Genomic DNA, 21,917 nt, shown 5'->3' with positions numbered 1-21,917 from the left:
ATTGAAGTCATATCTCTCTAAAGATACCGTGAAGTGGATCAAAGCAATAAGACGCGGTGGACTGAAATGAAGCTACCTAAAGAAGAAAAGCACCGGAACAAGTAAGAATCGTTGAGACCGGGCAAAATTGGTCTTTCTTAGTCTTTGCTCTATTCTCGTTACACGACAATGAGCAAACAGGGGCAGTTGTAGAGCCCATTTTTTTCCTGGGCCCAGGTGTAACACCCCGAACCCGAGACCGTCGCCGGAGTCGAACACGAGGTGTTAACAGACTTCAAACCACTTATTTGACATTTCCCAGACAAGCTGCCAATCTGCGTACTAGTCACTTTAAAAATCATATCTTGAGTTATGAAACTCGAAATCCCGTTCCGTAAATTTTCCCTGGAACTAGACTCATATACCTATATGGTAGAATTTTTGTAAAATTTTTGGTCTGGCCAATTAGTACAGTTTATTAGTTAAATTCTCCCCTATTACAGGGTGCGACTACACTGACCTTCATGCATTACGATTTGGATAACTCCCTGCACAGAGCTTCAATACTGATGTCGTTTGTTTCTAAAGAAACTAGACTCAGAGAGGAATCTATACATATATGGCATGACTCCTAATTATCTCTGGTTAATTTATAATGAATTTCCAAAGTCGGAACAGGGAACCCAGAAACCGTTCTGGCCCTGTCTCACGAGAACCTGAATATCTCTTAACATACTGTCCATATGATCATTTCGTTACTTCTATATGAAAATAGACTCATCGAGCTTCGATTAAATAATTTATTCACTATTTAATTCCATTCCTACTAATTTTGTAATTTTTCAATCCCACGTCACTGCTGCTGACAGCATCTGTTACTGAAGCAACTATGCCCATTTCGTGATTTCTCATTGATCTAACTAGTAATTCATCATACATATCACAAAATTATAATCATGACTAGCTATACCAAAGGCTAATCATTGTCAAACATCTCCCTACTACACTATTGCCATATCATGAATCTTAACACCAAAATTAATCAGCCATGACATATGGCATAAAAATCGAATTACCAGACTTACGACCTAACGTTATAAAACCAAATCCAACAGAACATTTATGCCATTTTCGCATGGCTAAAAGTTTACATACCAAATTTCAACAAAACATATTAGCCTATACATGCCGAAATGTTCTCCTAGACCGACTAAAAAGAAGATACCAAAAGTTGCTAGCCGGTGTGATGACTCCGATGACGGCCCGATCACGCAAAAAGAGACGAGTCCAAGAAACCTAAAATAGGTGACAAGGAAACACCGAGTGAGTATATAACTCAGTAAGTCATAAGCAATGCACTACCATCCAGTAATAACATTATCACAAGAGGAAACAAAATGGAACGAGGCTAGTTACTCCATCCATACCGAACCATACCATAGTTCCTTAAACCTATCGGTTCAATCTCATACCAAGTCATGCATTCACATTCCATATACTAATCAATAGGATATTTGAGGCATTTTCATACCTCATTTTATTTTCGTTACAATCATACAACTAAACGACCTTTCACCTATTCCACGATAAATCTTATGTACGTGACTTCAATTATAATTGTCACATAGGTTCAAACTTACCAAGCTCAACTTCAAATATAAACATAGCGCCTATTAGTCACGAACTCAAGGTACTTACCCGATCCGTTGTTCGTGATCAACTCAATAATGTCGCACACTTAGTGTCCATAGTGATTCAAAAGTATATATTAAGTCCGCACACTCAGTGCTGTATAATCAACTCGCACACTTAGTGCTATATAATCAAACTCGCACACTTAGTGCTACATAATCAAACTCGCACACTTAGTGCTGTACAATTTAAACCCGCACACTTAGCGCCAATCTCATGATCATAAATGTTTATACCCGCACACTTAGTGCCGAGATCAACAACTCAATACATCTCACCTCTTTTCTTTTCATTCAACACTTTCATCACCACATACATACATGTATATATATATATTTATCATTCCATTCAGCATCATTACATAGACGTTATGACCATTTAAATTAATACAAACTATATGCTTAATGACTTACTTTATGTTGGGTAAAATAATTCCAAGTCGGCTACTCGATGACCTTCGATTTCCCCTTGTTGGACGCCTCTCCTTTAGGTTCTTGAGCTTAAATAAATAAATCAACTAGTTTAATTACCTTGCTAGTTATTTATATCCCATAACATTAATAGTTTCATATCAAAAGAAGCATACGGCAATATTTTATTTTTATTCACCTTATGCTTTTTACTAACTTTAAGCCATTCGGCTATTGATCACCTAAGATCCAATTACTAAAATTAACCCAATAAATATTTCAATAAAACACACATAAATATTATATACACGGCAACCACCCTTGTTAATTACTCATATATATTTTAATAATTTTCGTTTCATCTTACAACCATTCTTGTTCAAAACATTAGAACCTTAACTAATACTTATAAATTGTCTCAAGGCCGAATGCATTCTTACTTCCAAAGTAACATAGTCGATGATATATTTTATTTCAAGGTACATATTCATAAATCAAATTCAACCATATAAACCAATATCACCCACTTGATCAATTATAGAGAATTAAAGTTAATATCACAATGTGTACTCTATATGGCCCATTATACATAATCAAATTTAACATCATCTATATATTTACTCATATGGCCGAATATACATACCCCATATAATATCATTTTCATTCCATTTAACACTTAATTTCCACCACATAAACACTTGGCCGAATAATCCTAAACTAGCAAAACTCCATATTTGTTCATACCATCTTTTAAATTCACATATATCTATTTAGGTAGCTCATATTTTCCCCTTTCTAATATTTCAATCCAAAATATCAAAACACCATCCTTTTAGCATTTATCCAATAATACCGTATGCACAATTTGTCACCAAAACTAAAGAAAAATCAACATATGGGTTACAATAAGAGCTTGACTACTACTAGATTCTCATAAAAATCAATAGAAATAACATGAACTCCTACCTTATTTAACCTCCAAGATAGCCGAATGCCCTAGACAAATTCCTTCCTCTTTCCCCTTTTGTTTCGGCTTTGCAAGAAGGTAAGGAAGATGAACACACTCTTTTTTTTTTCTCTTTTCTTTGTCTAGTTACGGCAAATGGAGGGGGGGATGGATGAGACAACTTTGTTTTCATCACCCTTCCCTTTTCATTACTTAATTACTAAGCCTTTATTTATTCTTTCTAACATAACACACTAAGCCAACATGTTCCCAACATGTTTCCACCCATAGCATGGCCGACCACTAGCTCAAATTTTGGGTAATTTGACATGCAAACCCATCATTTTCATAACATGCATTAATAGGCCACTTCACATTTGCCTAGCACATTTCTAAATTTTCTCACATAAGTCCTATTTAATAAAATTCACTTACAATTAACAAAATTCAAGCATGAAATTTTCACACATGCATATATACATATAATAAGCATCAAATATGATGGCTAATTATTAGTATGACTCGGTTTTGTGGTCCCGAAACCACTTCCCGACTAGGGTCAATTTTGGGCTGTCACACCAGGCAAACAAAAATAAACCCAAAACAAATTAAACCCAAATAGCCCAAAGCACCCTTAACAGGCCCAATAGTAAAAAACCCTAAGCCCAACAACAACAAAGCACAAAAAAAACACACAGCAACCCTAGGGCAAACCCCAGCGCCGCAGCAGCTCTTCTCGTTCCCCCGTACCAGGCCTCTGCACCCACACGAGCCTCCGTACGCATGCGCCCACGCCTCTATATGACCATGTACCTGCAAAGGACAAGCAAACGAGCAGCAAAACCTGCAACAGAAACAAACAAGAAACAACCAACAACGACAAAAAAACAGATAACAAGGAAAGAAAGGAAATAACAGATAGCAGAGGAGATTTTGGAATTTTTTTTTGGTTTTTTTCTTTTCTTTTCGATTCGGCATTATAAGGCCGATTCCAACACTGTAAACGGATCTTTTTTTCACGAGATTGAATACAAAGAGAAAAGTATTAAGAAAAACAAAAAAGGGGTCAGACTTTGAAGGTGATTTTCAAGTTTTTTTTCTCTCGTTTTCATCATTCTCCGATTTCTTTTTTTTCTTTTATCTATTGTTCGAGAAAAGGAAACGAAAGGGGTGAAGGTTTTTTACCTTTGTTGCGAAGCCGAACCCTCGTCCTCTTCATCGTGATCGGAGAAATGGTGGGGGATCAGAGATCTTTTGCACGGCTGGGGTTGAAACGGCGCTGAGAGAGGAGGCCGTTTGGGTTTTTTTTATATGTTTATTTTTTTTATTTTCGTTTTGAAAAATGAAGATGTGGCTACCAATTTAGGGTTTTACTTTTGACCCTTACATGATGTATGAAACGGCGCCGTTTGGAGTCTGATCAGTGGCTCCAAAACTGTGTCGTATCGGCCCTGTAACCCGCGCGTGTGACCGGACCTGAGGAAGGATCCACACGTTTTGGTGTTGAATGGGATATTTGCTCAAATGGTCCTCCTGCTTCTATAGCGTATTCGGATCAATCCTTTTATTTCTTTCAAATTTGACCAGACATTTTATTTTTTTTTGCATTTCAGTCCATATCACAGCGTTATGTTTTGGGAGGATGGGGAATATTTCCCAATTAGTCCCCCATGTTATTCGCGCGCTTCATTTTGCCCCTTAACTTTGTTTTATTTTTGTTTTTTCATTTTTCATTTTGATTTTGTTTTAAATTCAATTTAATCCCTACTTACCCAATCAAATTATTTAATCTTTATTACTCTATTTTCCTATAATTTTTATCCAATTCTAAATATTAAATATTGTTTTTCACTTTTTTCTTATGTACATATTATTTTGTTTAAACCATTTATTTTATATGTTATTTTAAAATTAGTTATTCTTGATTTATTTTATTTTAAATTTCTCTTATATATATTATATTAAACTTATATATGATTGCTTTAACTCGCTTTTTAGATTATTTACATTAAGTTGCTTTGTATTTTTTTAAAATTAGTTTATATATTACTTATTTTAAAATTGATTTATATTAACTATTTAAAACATGTTTACATACTGTTTATTTAGTTTTATCACTTATTGTTCTGCATGTCCTTTCTAAACTTTATTTTATTATATACTTAGTCTATTTCAGCTCTTTTCATATATATATATATATATTATTTATATTAAGTTTTCCATCCCATATATATTACTTAAATTAATATATGTATATTATTTTATGTATCTTGATATAATATTTATTTTTAAATTTATTGGGATACCATTATTTTTTGAAGTATTTCTTTTTAACTATATTTTTCATTTATTTCAAACTTTCACGTGTATATATATATTGTTCTAAACTTATTTTAATATATAACTTCCTTTCTTTCATGTTGCTTTTTTTTTGTTATTTAAAAACATGTTACATTTTATTTAATTCGCTTGTTACTTTTTTAATATTAACTTTTTAATTCATTTTGCTTGCTAATATGGATGTTAGTATTTGCATAATGTAGGATATAAAATTGTTGCTCTTATGTATATGATATTGTTTATTCGTATATATTAAATCTTTGTTACTCATTAGTGTATGCTTTAGTTTACGAATTATTACTTCGCGTTGTACAATATTATTCAATCGTTTTTTTATTCATTCAAAAGATCACAAATGTCAAAGTTATTTCATACAAAAGTTTTCAAGAGAATGCGATACTCGGGATTTGAGATCTTCGAGAGGATTGAGCCCTAACGTATTGGGTTCCAATTTTCCTCGTAGAATCTAAATAATCGAGATTTTTTAATCAAAATAAATAAAAAGCTCATTCTCGGGAATTCGATACGTGGTGTCCTAACGCATTGGACATGACATATTTTTTTCTCGAGACGAGGATTTTTCTAGCGAATAAAAATAAAGGCAATATTCGATATTTAGGAATTTTGTGAAATCGAATCCTAACTTACTGGGTTTGATTTTCTCATTTGAACCAAATAATCAAATATCCTTCTCAAATGCATGGGTTTCAAAAGTTAAAGCGATCGTATTTTACAATCTTTTCAATATTTTGACATTAAGACATTAAACAGTCAATTTTGTACCAATTTTGGGTGTCACAAGGGTGCTAACCCTTCCTCGTGTGTAATCGACTCCCGAACCTATTTTCTCAAAATTCGCAGACCTAAAATTATTTTCAAGGTGATCCGATCACACCTCAATAAAAGATTGGTGGTGACTCCCATTCTCATTTTTAAAAGTCGATAACTAAACTTTTTTTTTGTTTTTCAAAAATTGGTTTCAACAATTAGTAGTTATAAATTGAAAATCTCAAATTTAAGAAAAATCCTTAGAGGCCATATTTACAATAAAATTCCCAAATAAAATTTAAAATCTTAATTAAGTACGAAACAGAGTCAAATAAGGTTATGTGGCCACCGCATTGTCCTCCACTGCACCGATCCGCCCAAGCCTAGGGATTACCTGTACAGATAAATTAGAAGGGTGAGTTTACGAAAACTCAGTATGTAATTCCCCATATAGAGCAAGTAGACATAATGCAGTCACAGTCTGGCTTAAGCCCTTTCGGTACCAGATTCAGTTTCAGTTTGGGATTCAGCCCATTTCAGTACAGAAGCAGTCATGCATTAGGGCCTTGGCACATTACAGTATCAGTAATCAGTACAGTACCAGATATACAGTCACAAAATCCTACCCAGCCAGCCTCTACACACCATCTCCGTCTAACCCTCCACTCCATGTGGGGATATAATCAACCCATCCATCCCTACACTCTAAAAAATACCACATGCGGTACTAAATTGTGGTTTGCAACTGAGCTACTAGTAAATTAGGCCCGAGGACTTTCAGTATACTTCCTCCGAATAATATAACTCCCAACCCAATGCAATGCAATATACAAATATGACATGCTATACATAATATCATGCATGTAAAATGGCATACAGTATCAAATCTTTGGGACATCATCATGCTTAATCATATCAGTCATACAGTCATTTCAGTCAATTAGGGGTCTAGGTAAGCTTACCGCCCCTACAATAGGTCCATAGTCGACTCGGGCGACCCGTGCAACATTAGCAATTAAACAGTGAAAATAGGCCTACAAGCCCATGATGTTCACCCGTGTGGGCCCAGATGCCCGTGTGGCCCACATGGCCTAAATTGGCCTTGGCCATGTAGATCACATGGCCTGGCCCAAAAATCTCACACACCCATATGGTTCACCCGTGTAGGCCCACATGGCCCAATTCAGTTCGGCCCATGTCTCGTACGGGACCAGCCTTGTCGATCACACGACCTACCATATAGACGACCACATGCCCGTGTGGCGTCGACAGCCTCACTTTTCAGCTTTTTACCGTTTTCTGTTTACAGTGTTACGGTTACACACCTGCTTCAATTTTGACGTCCAAAAACTCCCAAGCACACCTATACCTAAAATCAAAAATTTATCCAAAAACTCCCAAGCACACCTACACTAGGTTAATCATTTAAACCATCAAATTTATCTAAATCCCGAAGTAAAGTGATCATCTTTCGAGTGATAAGTCATTACCTTATATCAAGTAGCAGGAATTCCCCGCCTTCAGATTGTTGGCGAGCGATAAATAGCCCTTCGATAAATCCCTAAACCAAAAGAATCCGTATTGACACTTGCCCAAATCCTAGTTTAAAGTTAATCAAAACTAAACTTACCGAAAACGCGAAGAGAATGATGCACAGAAAGAGAGTAGAAATAAAAAGGACCGGAAAAGGAGAAAGGTAGTAAGGCGAAGGTTCGGCTAAGGAAAGAATAAGGAAACGTTAAGAGACTCTTAGCTAGAATGGAAGAAACTGAAAGTTGAAAAGAAAACCAATACCACCTTATTTCACTTACCGAACAGACAAAAACGAAAGTTGCCACAAACGAATGATTGAAGCTAGAAAAAACAAAAAGAAACACTAAGGGTGGGGGAGAGAAGCGAAATTTGGCAGCTAGGGGAGGAATTAAGGAATAAGAACGGTAGAGATGGAGAAAGAAATCGTCAGGAAGATAGAGAGAAAACTGAATCTCTCTTTTTTTCAAAAGGAAAAGAAAATGATCAGATTTTGGATATTTTCCCCATAATCACCTAATTTCCTCCCACTTACCCCTAAATTTGCTCCCACACTTTTCCACACCCATTAAACACTCCTTAACCATCCACTACTTCCCTACACACCTCAAACACTCAGCATTTTACCACACCTCAGACTCCTACACGGCACAAGCAACAAAAATAAATCCCATTTGCACAAACAAGGGTTTGAACTTCAGACCTCTTACTCCTTAGCTCTCCACTTAACCACCAGACCAGCAGACCCATTCTGACATATTTTACCAACATTTAATTATAAGCCTACTGACTAGTGATAAGGCTTTATTAAGAAAAATATAAAAATTTTCCCAAGACAAGGCTTGAACTTAAGACCTCACACACACACCCAAAGCACTTATCCACTGAGGCAGACAAATATTTGTGTCATAAATACACGAAAACAAATATACAAACTTTGGGGCATTACAGATTCAAAGTTCGTTGGAAGCTAAGAGATAGATTTTTGAATGCCATGAAGACATCTCAACCCAGAAATGCTAGGATCTTATCCAAAAAGTTGTCGCAAGTCTATTGATTTCCCAAGCTTTAAAATTGGCAACTCCAGTAAATGGAATTTAATAAATTTCACCCCATCTATGCATGTATCATTCCCTCTTTCCTCAAAAAGATTCATCCTCAAATATTATCTTTGATTGAATCCTGATTTGATTTGCTTGGCCTTTGACATTGCTGTCACATCCCAAAAATCGGGTTAGTAGAAATTGGGTTAATGAACCGAGAGAGTGGTCACCTAAATTGTATTTATTATTTATTTATTTTATATGATATTTTAATATTAATAAATATCAAGTATAGTGGTTAAGTAGTGGTGGAGCTATCCATGATGACTTGTGTTCGAATCCCTTCCCTCACAATATTTTCTATGTGGTGCAAATTTGCCTCAAGCTTTAGCAAAGGTTACACCATGTTTTTAAAATAAATGTGGTAGGAATTAAAATAAGGAAGTGAAGTGATGAAGTGGTTAAGTGCTTTTAAGCTATCCTAGAGGTCCTAAGTTTAAGTTATCTTATTTTCATCTTTTTATTTAATTTTTTTAACATAATTTTCATGTGCATAATGTGTTTGCCATCCACCCCATTGTTACCATGTTTAGGAGGATTCCTTTCCCCTTTTATGAGTCAAACTTGCCTGAAGTTTGGAAACATGATTCCCTTTTATGCTTCTATGTTCTCTCTCTTTCCTTTCACTTCATTTTTTTTTCATTTATTCTTTTTTCATTTTCTCTCATTTTTGACAAGCAACCACCACTTTAAACCACCACCTAAAATTTCACCACCGCGAGCTATAGCTTCACCACCTCCACACCACCGTCCAAGGTTCTCCTCTGCCCCTCTTTTCTTTTGATCACCGCCTTTCACCTCTATCGTCATCGCCATGAACCACCGCACACCACTGCAAGAAAACCTTCCTCCATCACTACTTTTCTTTTCTCTTTTCCCTTTTCTCTTAATATTATGACCAAACCCTCCCACTCTTTTTATATTTTGTTCTCACCTCATTGGAGCACTACCGGACAACCGTTGTTGCCATCGTTGACACTATATTTTCCATCAGATCGTTAAACCTCTCTACTCTTTTGTTGAGATTTGTCATCAATTTCATTTTGTAATTGAGTAGTGACCAAACGACGCCAATCCAAAAAATCATTAGTGTGATAACAAGGGCATCGGATCCAAGTTTTGATCTAAGGATTCATCTACCAGGTTTAGATCCAAGCAAAATCTCTTTTAATAGGATTATGGCAATCAGATCTACAATATAAGGTGTGGGATCATTACCATTTTTTTGTGTGATATAGTTATTTTATTATATTAATAATTTAATTATAATAAATCATGAGTACACTAAATAATCATGAAGAGTTGAAAAACTTATCAAGATTAGCATCAAGTAACTCTAACTGAGTAATTCTATGAAACGTTTGATAATTGATGTGATTGTGATTGTGATTATGAAGTATGTGTAGATCTTATCGTCATGATATGTGATGTATTGCTTTTGTGATATATGTTATGATTTAAACATGTGCAACTTATGTATATATGTGCATGAAAAATTAAGATCCATGATCTAATGTGAAAAACATGTTTAACATGTTAAAAGTGGTTATTATGTGATATGTGATTATGAGAGCATGTTTAAAAGCATAAGTGTAAAAGTGATCCGTATGTGTTAAAAATGAAATTGTCATATGACATGCATGGGGTGGGATTTTGTGAAAGGTGGAAGAAGTGGTTGTATATCTGCAAATCAATGGTGGCTTGTCCATAAAATATATCAGTGCCAGTATATCTGCAAATTAGTGGTGGTTTGTCCACAAAAATATATCAGTGGCAGTATATAATGCATATCAGTAGTGGCTTGTCTACAAAGTGTTATTAGTGGCAGTTTATCAGCAAATCAATGATGGCTTGTCCAACAATGGTTTTTCGAATGGATAATTTTTGAGGAACTCGATATTGGTGTGTAGCAGAGATGGGTAGGAAATTTTATAAAATGTGCATCGCTTTAATATGCATCGACATGTTCATGCATAAATATCAGTGTTAGAAGAGATTATTATGATGATTGATATGTTGAGATTGATATTTTGATATGTATGCAATTATCCTTGAGATGATCTCACACTGGACTTGTAAGCTCACCCATCTTATGTGTATTTTTCAAGTAATCCTCGTAATTAGGACTCAGATGTAGATTTTCGGTGATGCTCTCGGATGTGAATTTTTTAATAAATTATGGACTTTATATCATTTTATGGATTTTTATGGACTTTGATTTGGGTTTGTTTTAATAAATTTTTGGGACTTTATTTTAAAATATGGACTGTGGCATGGGGATCTTTCCTTTATGATATTTTGGAATTATTGCATGGATTGCTTATGTTGGATTTCAATTTTAAATGATCATTAAACATTTTTAAGAATTAGTATCCACTGCATATGTATTTTCAAAACTAAGTTATAATACAAGTATTTTAATAAAAAGGAACAAATAAATTTTATTTAAAAGAATATAATATTTTCAAAAGGACATGTTTCAAGGACAAATGAACTTTTCTTATGAAAACATTTTGACCATCTTCATGGCCCATGTAATTGCTCAAATTGGGTCGTAACATCTAGGCTCGGTTTGAGGGGTTACAATTGTTGTTGGGCCTTGAGGTGGTGTGAGCCCATCACATCCATGGGTATGAAATTAGGCCTTGAGACTTGCATCATTCGCCCTTCCTCATGAAGATTAATCCTCAAATCTTTAGTTGCACAAAAAGAATAAGGATTAGAATAAATAACAATAAAATGAAAAAAAAATACTTACCTAACTTTTCTTGTGTGCCAACACTATCTCCAAAATTAAAGACATTAATTTTATCCTTCAAATCAGCTTCGATTATCTTTGATTGAATCCTGATTTAATTTGCTTGGCCTTGGACATTGCTGTTGGGCCTTGAGGTAGTGTGAGCCCATCACATCCATGAGTTTGAAATTGGGCCTTGAGACTCGCATCATTCCCCCTTCCTCACGAAGATTTTCCTCAAATATTTAGCTACACAAAAAGAAAAATGATTAGAATAAATAACAATAAAATGAAAAAAAATACTTACTTAAGCTTTCTTGTGCATCGAAACTATCTCCAGGATCAAAGACATTATTTTGATCCTTGAAATCAGCTCCGATCATTTATGTCACCTTTAAAAATAATGTATCAACACTAAAAAAAGGAAGAGTTAGGTACATAAGTCTCCAAGTAAAAAATACATGTAACTTTCTTTTAATATGCATGGTCATCCATAAAAATTTCCAACGATGGGTCATGAATTTCACATAATTATAAAAATTAATAAGTTTAATATTATTATATAAAAATTCATCGTTAAAGGTCAAGATATAAAATTTCATTGCAAGAGAAAATCTATAAAATGCTTTAAAAAAACCTATTTAATACAATATAATTATTATTTTTAACCTTTACAAATTTAGATAAACCCATAAAATAGTTAGACTTTCAGACCAAGGTTTAATGAAATCTGACTAACGAGAAAACATGTTGTAAGGAAATGTTTTACAAACAAAATGTTGTAAGGAAATGTTTTACAAACAAAATTAGTAGCATACTTATCAAAAACATTCAAAGTATGCCTTCTTAAATTAATTTCTATTATTTCCTTAACTTCGTTACCTTGTAGCACTTGTGCGGAATTATCAATATTCAACTTACCTTTTTTCCACAAGTAAAGTCATCTATCGATGGTAGAGTAATATGAGTGAAAGTCCATTAATAGATCCTTGAAGTCCTGTAATGAAGAAACCCCACTAAACAAATTTGAGTCAGGGTTAGTTAAAATATAACCATTCCTCACATTTTTATGGGTATTTTCGTGCTTTTCATTTTCTTTTTCCACTTGAGAACTCTCCAATTTTACCTCATATGGATTTTCACTCACAAAATTTGGACCATCATGTAGACTTTTATCACTCAATGTCTCCTTTTTCTCTGTCTTTTCACATGATTCTTTCTCACTTCCCATATTCCCTTCAAAAGAATTATGAATATTCAATTCAGTACAATATATCTCAGTAGGAGAACCTAACGTTTGTATATCATCTAACTCTATAGGTTCAAGGAAAATTTCTTATTATCATCTTTTTCCGGTTCACAAAGTTCGTCATCACAAATCGCTTTTCCACTAAAGTAAGAGCCAATAGAAGACACGAAGTCATACTTACTTTCTTCTCTAGTTGGATATTAAAATTAGACATTTGAAACCCTCATGATCTTTTTAATTACACCAATAACATTTCACAATAGGTGAGAGATCAATTGTACTACTTTCATTTGGTCATCTCTTCTTGAAGTACTCATCAATTGATCTGTTAACTTGAACATGGTGTCAACATTTTGTTTTAATCTCTCTGTAGTAATGAGAAGGAGTGTAACACTTTCGCATCACTTGCTCAACGCATAATCCGAATCAACGTTGAATCGCCAACTCAACGCATAATCCAAAAATCCATGAGTCACCAATGAAACTTTTTCCTTTTGCGCGCATTTATAGTAACGAAACATAAGTTCAATTTTTTATTCTCACTCACAATATACTTTGGGATGCTTCTTTCCACAAAATTGTGGAATTGAAAACTTTGGTTTAGCTACAGAAGGCTGGCCTCGATTAGGAATACCTTCAGTTTCATCAGTGTTACAATATTCTCGCCTACCATTATTAGAATGAATACGAAGTTGTTCATTATCCCTATCATCATCACTATCGCAAGCATAAGACCGTTGGTTCGAAGAAGTCTCCAAATGAGCAATAACTTGAGTTAGCATTTGAATTTGATTGGCAAGCTGATTAACGTTATCTTTTTGTTCCATTGGAAACTTAGTCAAATTGGTCTCAACTGTATCACGTAACTTGTTCAATTGTTGATGTCGATAATTTACCATCCCTACAATATTCTCAAATTTAACATCTTTTTCTTTGTCACCAAATGGTGTCTCATCATGGTTTTTACAGTTATGAGTGTCACGAGTCATTGTGAAAGCCTAGAAAAACACAACACTCAAAAGAAAATTTAAGCAAACATTATGAAATTTAACCTACTAACACAAGAAACAATGAAGTGTTAGAATGTGTAAAGAAACAATAAAAATTAAACACAAAGGAAAACCTAAGGTTAAAAGTCAATGAAAATTGCTGAAACTCAAAAACTTGAGAAATTGCGAAGCAACTTGACAAACTTCGTTCGAGGTGTTCCCAATTTCCAAACATGACGAAATGTAAACTGGAGCCTCCTCAAATAATGTAGGTATGATCTCAAAAGTTTCGGCACAAAATTCAACCTACGAAATATTTTTTATTTTTTTTTGTATTTTCTTTTTTCTGTACTTTTTCGATCACTTTTTTGTGGGAAATATTTTTTTATACTCTAAAATAGTGCCTAGAAATAGTATGTAAAATTTCAGATCATTTGAAAAATGTTTACCCATTGAAAAATATTTTTTTCGTGAAAACTGTTTGGGTAAAAAAATTTATTTTGAGGCTATTTGCTGGAAACCAGTTTATAAGAACAAAAAGAACAACTAAAATGCCCAAATTTGATACCAAATGATAAGGAATGAGGTAGATGAATGCAGAAGAGGATCGTAGAGTTTGTCAAAGCTGTGGATTTGACTTAGGGCTATAGACGTTCGGAAAGAAACTTAAATTTTGGAACAACCTAAAACACAAACGAATTCAAATTAGATAAAAGTCGAAAGAAAACAATTGAAATAGATAACTATGCCAAATAAACTAGAAAATAAATTAAAGATTAGAATAATAAAAAAGATAGTAAAGATGAAACGTAGCGTGTAGAAGTCCTAAGAAGAATTGGAAACAAGAAGAATCCACAACTCCTTTCAAGCAGCTTTAATTTCCCTTCCAAGAAAGAAAACTTGGCAATAGAAAATTTAAAAATGATCCCTACAACCTGAAAAGATTGTTAACACTCTTCTAAAAGAAAATTTAAGAACAATTCTTGAAAATGAAAAATTCAAAGAGAATTTGAATAATAATCAATTGTGTCATTTGTGTACAATGCAAAGGCCTATATATAGGCTAGCTAAATAAACCTAAATAAAACTCTTAAATATACTAGAACTCTAATTAATCTAAACAATAAGTAGTTTTAAACTAAACTTTCTTGTTGACATAAAACTCCTAAATAACTTAAACTACTTAATAATTATTGAAAATTTAGAATAATAAAATAATAAAATAATAATAGCTGATAAATTCAATATGAGGCTCATATATAATAAAAATTAAGCCCAAAACCTGAACCCAATATAATTGAAACTTGAATTAAAAGCCTGAAACTCGTAATTCCCGTCATAATCCCATTCAGAAATTCTGCTCGCCCAATATTCACTAAAATGGTCACAACTTGAGCTCCCAAACTCAAAATCGAGTGATTCAAAGTATGTTCGAAGCTAAGAGATAGATCTTCGAACTCCATGAAGATATCTCAACCCAGAAATACTAGGATCCCATCCAAAATGTTGTCGCAAGTCTGTTGATTTTCCAAGCTTGAAAATTGGCAGCTTTGGTGAATGAAATTTAATAAATTTCACCCCATCTGTGCATGTATTATTCCCCTTTTCCTCAAAAAGATTCGTTCTCAAATCTTATCTTTGGTTGAATCCTGATTTGATTTGCTTGGCTTTTGACATTATTATTGGGCCTTGAGGTAGTGTGAGCCCATCATATCCATGGGTTTGAAATTGAGCCTTGAGACTTGCATCAGTAAATTTCAAATGAAGCTTTTGTAGAGTGATAAATTTAAAGTTTTACTAATTCAATTAGTGTGGGTTCAAATACCACCATATGCATATATTTTATTGTTTTCTGTTAAAATAAAAAGACTAAAATACCCTCAAATAATATAACTAATTTTAATTATGAATGCACATTTTCATAATTTCCCTAACTAAGTTGGTTCCTGGTTGACTTGTGGCACCAACTCAATTAGGGACTTAAATAATAGTATACATATAAAATTGACGAATGAAATAAGGTGTGCATAATACAATTAAAATGTAAATATTATATTAATATAAAGATTTTAGTTTAGTGTTAATATTAATGTTTTATTGTTTTAAACAACATAGGTTCAAATCCCACCATTTGTAATTTTTATTGGTATAAAAAATATAAGAAGACTAAAGTAACACGGAATAATATAACTTAATTTGATTATAGAAGGATATTTTTGTAATTTCTCAAATCAAGTTGTGCCTGGTTGACTTATGACACCAACTCAGTTAGGGACTTAAATAATTGTATAGATAGATATACAATTGAAGGGGCTAATAAAGTATACACAAAAAAATTAAAATGTAAATATTGTAATAAAACAAAGTTTTGGTTTAATGGTAATATTAATGTTTTATTAATTTAGATAGCATGGTTTAAATCTCACAACAAAATTTTATTGGATTTTTTTAAAAAAAATGAAAAGACTAAACCGCCATTGAATAATATAACTTAATTTAATTATGAAAGAATATTTTCGTAATTTCCCGAACTGAGTTGATGTCCGGTTGTATCATGACACCAACTCAATCAGGGGTTTAATAATAGTACTAGAAATTCTATCACACACATGTACACGTGGAAACTATGTACTTAGAACACAAATGTTAGTTTAAAAATAACATATAATAAATAAAGATATGTATAATTTGAAACTAATTAATAACAACACATGAAGTGTGTATAATGTTAAAATGAGAAAAAGTAGATTAAATTATGAGTAAAATGAAACTTAAATGCTTAGATATATTATATTAAGAATATTAATGTTACATTTTGTAGGAGTATTATTTCTTCACTATGTTTTAGCACATGAGTTAGTACTAAGCTAATTTAATTGATAATTTTTAGTTACTCACACCATTTGTTTTGAGAAAAGAGAAATAATTTTTTTTAAAGTCTTATTTTTTATAAGAGTTTTTACTATTTTTTTAGTTTCAAGTTTAAATTTGTACCCACTATTATTTAGGCATAATGGCTTTTTAAGCCCACCAACTTTACAAAAAAAAATCATTTTAGTCAACAATTTAATTTTCCCTTCCAATTGATAGAAAAAATTAATGTTTGTTAACTTCAACGTGTATGTTATGTTAGGAATTAATTAAATTTTAAAAATTTAAAAATATTTTTATATATTTTAAATAACTTTAATAGTTTTTATTTTTTAAAATAATTTTTAATAACTTTTTTTTAATTTTTAAAATATTAAAAAATTAATTAATTGATAATATGACATCTAAATGACAATCCACGTGTATGCCACATCATCAAAGTTAACAAACATTAACTTTTCCATCCATTTTGGGTGATTTGACAAACACTATATATTTAAGGTTAAAAAAGGTAAAAAATTAAATAGAGAGTTAAAATAAATTTTTTTTTGTAAAGTTAGAAGGCCAAATAAGCCATTAGGCCTATTATTTATATTATGTTTAACTATTGTATTACATATCTAATAAATAAACTTTTTCCTTATCTTATTACACTAGTAACCAAATAAGACTTAAATGTATGACACCAACTTAATTAAAACATTATTAATATATACAACTGATGGATGTATTGAAGCATGCTAAATACAACTAAATATAAAATTAATTTTTTATTGATGTAAATAGTATAGGCTCAAATCTAATTATTAATCTTTTAAAATAAAAAAATTAATTATCTTCAAATAACATAATTTAATTTAATTATCAAATAAAATTTTCATAATTTATTAATTCGAATTGATACTCGATTCGTGCTACCTATTAAATCTAAATAAGAGAAATATAAACCAAACTAGACATCAACACTAAAAAAAGAAAAAAGACATCTCTCAGTTCTCAAGTTTAGAATAACCAAACCGAGTCGGAAGAAAGAACAAGTCAACAAATCACCAAAAGTCAACATTTTCCCGCTGACACTGGGCAACCGTCCCAACCGGAACGGCAGCCTCACCGGCTCACCCTCCAAAACTTCCACCAAGTTCGCACATGTAACGAATTTGGCACGTGCCAAACAAACAGTGAACACTGACTCCAAAAACGCAAATCGCTTTTTTTGATCGTCCTCAGAAAAAGACGGGGCCTGGCCTGGAAGATAAAAATAACCAAAGCTTAAAGATCTTTTGAATTCTGAGAGATGTGGAGAAGGCTAGTGACTTCACCCTTCAAAACCCTAGCCACCGTTCCATGCCGATCTGCTTCTAAGACGCCATCGCCGTCGCCGCTCCGTTTCAAGTCTCACGTTTCTCCATTCCCTTCCACTTATTTCCTTACTCGCCGCTTCTCTACTGGTTCAGGTAACTCTAATTTCCTTAGATCCTCGTCAACGAGTCATTTTGATTTCAAGCTTTGAATATTTTGGATCACTAGTTAATGTGTTTTGATATCCGAAGAAGATGCTAAAAGCTAGATTTTGTGTATCCGACATTGATTTCGATTGGTTTGGATTGTGTAGCGGGTACTGCTGTGAAGAAGAGGGTTGAGGATGTAATGCCTATCGCCACTGGTCATGAGCGCAAGGAGCTTCAGGCTGAGCTTGAGGTGAGTTTTCTTTTTTCACTCTCTTTGTTTGGTTTCAAAATGTGACAAAATTTCTTGTATTGAAGATTATTTTTATGACCATTATGACTAAATTTAATTTACTGCCTCTTAGTTTATGCGTGGAGTTGCGCTTGTTTATTCTGAATTTAGTGTTCTTTTCTTTGTTTTGTCTAGGGAAAGAAAATCCTTGAAGATGTAAACAATCCAGTCGGTCCTTTTGGCACAAAGGTTCGTGTGGGTTTCAATGTTTTTCACAGTCTATTACACTTTGAGAACCAATATTAGATCACGTGTCTCATCATATATGGAAGCGATGTCATATGGCGTTTCAAATACTAACAATCATCTTCTCTTCTTTCTCTTTTGCTATAAACCGCTTGCTTTATTCTGTTTGTATGCAAAGTATTGGCTTTATGTGCACTTCTATTTAAATGGTTTACCTTTTATCTGATGTTGCTATCTCTTGTAACTATTGTTTATCCTTAAGCTCTGATGTTTCATGATGTAAGTAAATATATAGCAAAAGATGTAAATGGGTGTATTATTTGGTATTGTTGCCACATCATTTTTTCAAAGTTATTTATCAGTGCTGTCAAGGTGTGCACCTAGGCAACAAAAAGCGCCTTAGGTCCTTCAGGGCTAGGCGTGCAATGCACGTATAATCAGTTACATGCTTGGTGCGTCTAGGCTCACTTCTTTGTAAGGTGATAGGCACAAAAAGGCCCATCTTATTGTAGTTCTCTTTAATTTCTTTCATTAGCTGTACTTTTACTAGTAAAAAATGAGATAATATCAAACTCTCTACTTGTCAATATTTGAGTAGGGGTGAGCAAAATCCAATTCCATTCGAAAAAATTGATTAAAATTTCTAATGTCAAATTATATAGTTCAAGTTATTCGAATTTTCGAATCATCTCGAATAAATAGTTTAGCTCGGATTTGAATTGTACAACTCAAGTTACTTGAATAACTCAAATAATTGGAATAATTAACTATGATTCAACCCTACCTGTTGTACATAGTTTTGATCAAGTCATCGGTTGAAAGGTCATCTGTAGTACGATTGGCTGATGGTTTTAGAATGACTAAAGGACTCATTTTCTGTGTAATTTCTCACCTTTCTCCTATTGTCTTTTATTTCACTTGTTGATAGCTAAAAGTAGAGTTAGGTACTTACTATGATAGTGGAAAAATTGTGATAATGTACCTACATTTGATTGCAGTGAAATTTGAGAAGTGAACTCTTAATTGACATGAAATTTATATAACTCTAATAGATTTATTCGACTTGAAAATCCTTTTTTATTTGACTAGAGTTGGTAAAATTTCAAATAAAGTTTGGTTGATAAAATAAAACTTATCAACTTGACCAATTCGAAATTTTATCACTTGATTCAACTTGACGTGATCAAATACTCACCCCCATATTTGAGTGTTCTACAACAAATAGTGGATCATAGGGAAATCATCCATATTGACCAACAAAAGAAAAGAGTTACATGTTTTGCAGGATAAATTGCACAATTCTTGAGACCATTATCATAATTATATATCTAAACCTCATTTTATCTATATGCAAAGGCACATACAGAAACACACATATACATGTTGCGTCTTACTTCACTCAACCAGGTCTTTTCATCCATTTATGTTAAATCTAGGGTAACTAATACTCTTCTTTCGTGAATTTATCATTTTGAATTTGTGCCTCTTTATATGGTGATATATTTTTCCTACTAGAAACTGTAAATATTGATCATTTTGAAACACAAGAATGATGTCATGGCTTGACTTTTGACGGTAGAAATAATTTTATCTGCTTATAGGAATCTCCTGCTGTCGTTAAGTCCTACTACAACAAGAGAATAGTTGGATGCCCAGGAGGTGTAGGTGGTAAGTTTCTTTCATCAATTCTCTGTTTATGCTTCTCTAAGTTTTAACTTTGGTTCTTGTGTGCCTCCTCCGATTTATATAAAATTGAGTCATTCTGCTTGAACTAATATACCATCCCATTTGATTTGCATGTTTAAAAACTGCAGAGGATGAACACGATGTTGTCTGGTTTTGGCTGGAAAAAGGCAAACCACATGAGTGCTCAGTTTGTTCACAGTATTTTGTGGTAAGTGGATATATTGAATTAGATACCTTTTAGTAGATGTATTAAGCTCGCATATAAATTTCAATTTCTTAGCATTCATTGGATCCATAGCCATTTGAGATATTTCTCTTAGCCCATACACGATTCACCAAAATCTCTGACAATTTGAATTAATTGTTAATGACTATGGCCCAAATTAATAGTATTTGTTTATTTATTCTCAGGCAAGCCTGTCTAGAGCGTGTTTGATCAACCAGTTCGTGCATTTAGTAGCTTATGTATATGAATATAATGTTGTTTATCTTGGTTTTCATTACTTATAACACCGTAAATTGGTCAACAAATGCAACTAGTAATCATCTATTAGGGTGAGATGGAAATGTCTGAGCTATAGGATACTATATACTTTCTTTAGGACATTGCTATGCTTGAAGTACTCATGTTGTTTTCAGCATTGTAGGTTTTACTAATTATTTTTTACGATGATTGGCAGTTGGAAGTTGTGGGCCCTGGAGGTCCTCCAGATGGACATGGTGACAATGATCATCATTAATTGCAACCTCCAATTTTTCTACTGAAATAAAGTTTTGGAGAACATGATGGAATGATGTCCAGGCATACAATGCACCTTCAAATTTTCAAACAAAGGTTGTCTTGTTTTGTTTTAATTATTCCTTGGTTCTCATGGGTATTTGAGATGGTACCCCTAATTTTCTCCTGGTAATTTAGACACAGGGTGGTCATAATTTTTAACTATGAATCTTATTAGGTTAATGCTACATGCATTGCCAAATAATCCATGGCTACCTTACCATTCTTTCATGAAACTTCCTGCTGTTGAGTTTTGAAGTAATCTTCTTACTATATAAGAACCGTTGATTTGATTTCATTGCTTTTTGTTTCTTTTATTTCAAGTTACTGGTATCATCGTCACCAGATGTTCCAATATCTTTTTCACCCCAATTAACTGAGTTTAGTCAGTTGGGAGTTGGTGTTATGATATTTACTTTAGCCTCTTTTGTTTGTTCACTATTTTTTTCCCCTAAAATGAGATTCTAAGTTACTGGAACTTGAGTGTAACTGTCGAATAGCTATCAAGAATTATATTACTATTTCATGTCTGAATATGTCAAACATGAGATTTAAAATGAATAAGCGTTGGAGCGACAGAAACAGGATTCACTTGCCACAGGTGGTAGATGATGATGATGATGATGATGATGATGATGATGATGATAATTAGAATAATTAGTTTAGTAGTCTGTTTCGCACTGGGTATTATAAATCACTAATAAATAAGTTTAGAAACAAATATTGTAATTTATTCTCAAAGCAGGTTAAACGGAGAAAGAAAATAACATATATGTATATTTATTGCTAAACAAGTCTTCCCTTGTGTTTTATAACTGCTGACCACTGCCTTTGGTAGTAGATGGTGTTTATACTACACTGAAAAATGCTTGAGGTAGAAGTTCTACCCTCATCAATTCTTATATGCATAAATCAA

General features: G+C 33.0%; 1 protein-coding gene across 1 annotated transcript; it reads left to right on the top strand.

Annotated features, from left to right (window-relative positions):
- The first annotated feature begins 17,568 nt into the window (after positions 1-17,568).
- Positions 17,569-21,299, top strand: LOC107902063 (cytochrome c oxidase subunit 5b-1, mitochondrial). The gene is made up of 6 exons (XM_041095320.1): positions 17,569-18,068; positions 18,227-18,312; positions 18,487-18,540; positions 20,139-20,205; positions 20,352-20,431; positions 20,904-21,299. Exons 1-6 carry the CDS (start codon positions 17,909-17,911, stop codon positions 20,961-20,963), a joined length of 507 nt encoding a protein of 168 aa, XP_040951254.1. The 5' UTR covers positions 17,569-17,908; the 3' UTR covers positions 20,964-21,299.
- Positions 21,300-21,917: the final 618 nt, after the last annotated feature.

This window comes from Gossypium hirsutum, chromosome D06 (genome assembly GCF_007990345.1).
Source record: "Gossypium hirsutum isolate 1008001.06 chromosome D06, Gossypium_hirsutum_v2.1, whole genome shotgun sequence".
In the NCBI taxonomy this organism is placed as follows: domain Eukaryota; kingdom Viridiplantae; phylum Streptophyta; class Magnoliopsida; order Malvales; family Malvaceae; genus Gossypium; species Gossypium hirsutum.
Note: the sequence above shows the minus strand (reverse complement) of the source record. Positions and strands in the feature narration are given on the sequence as shown.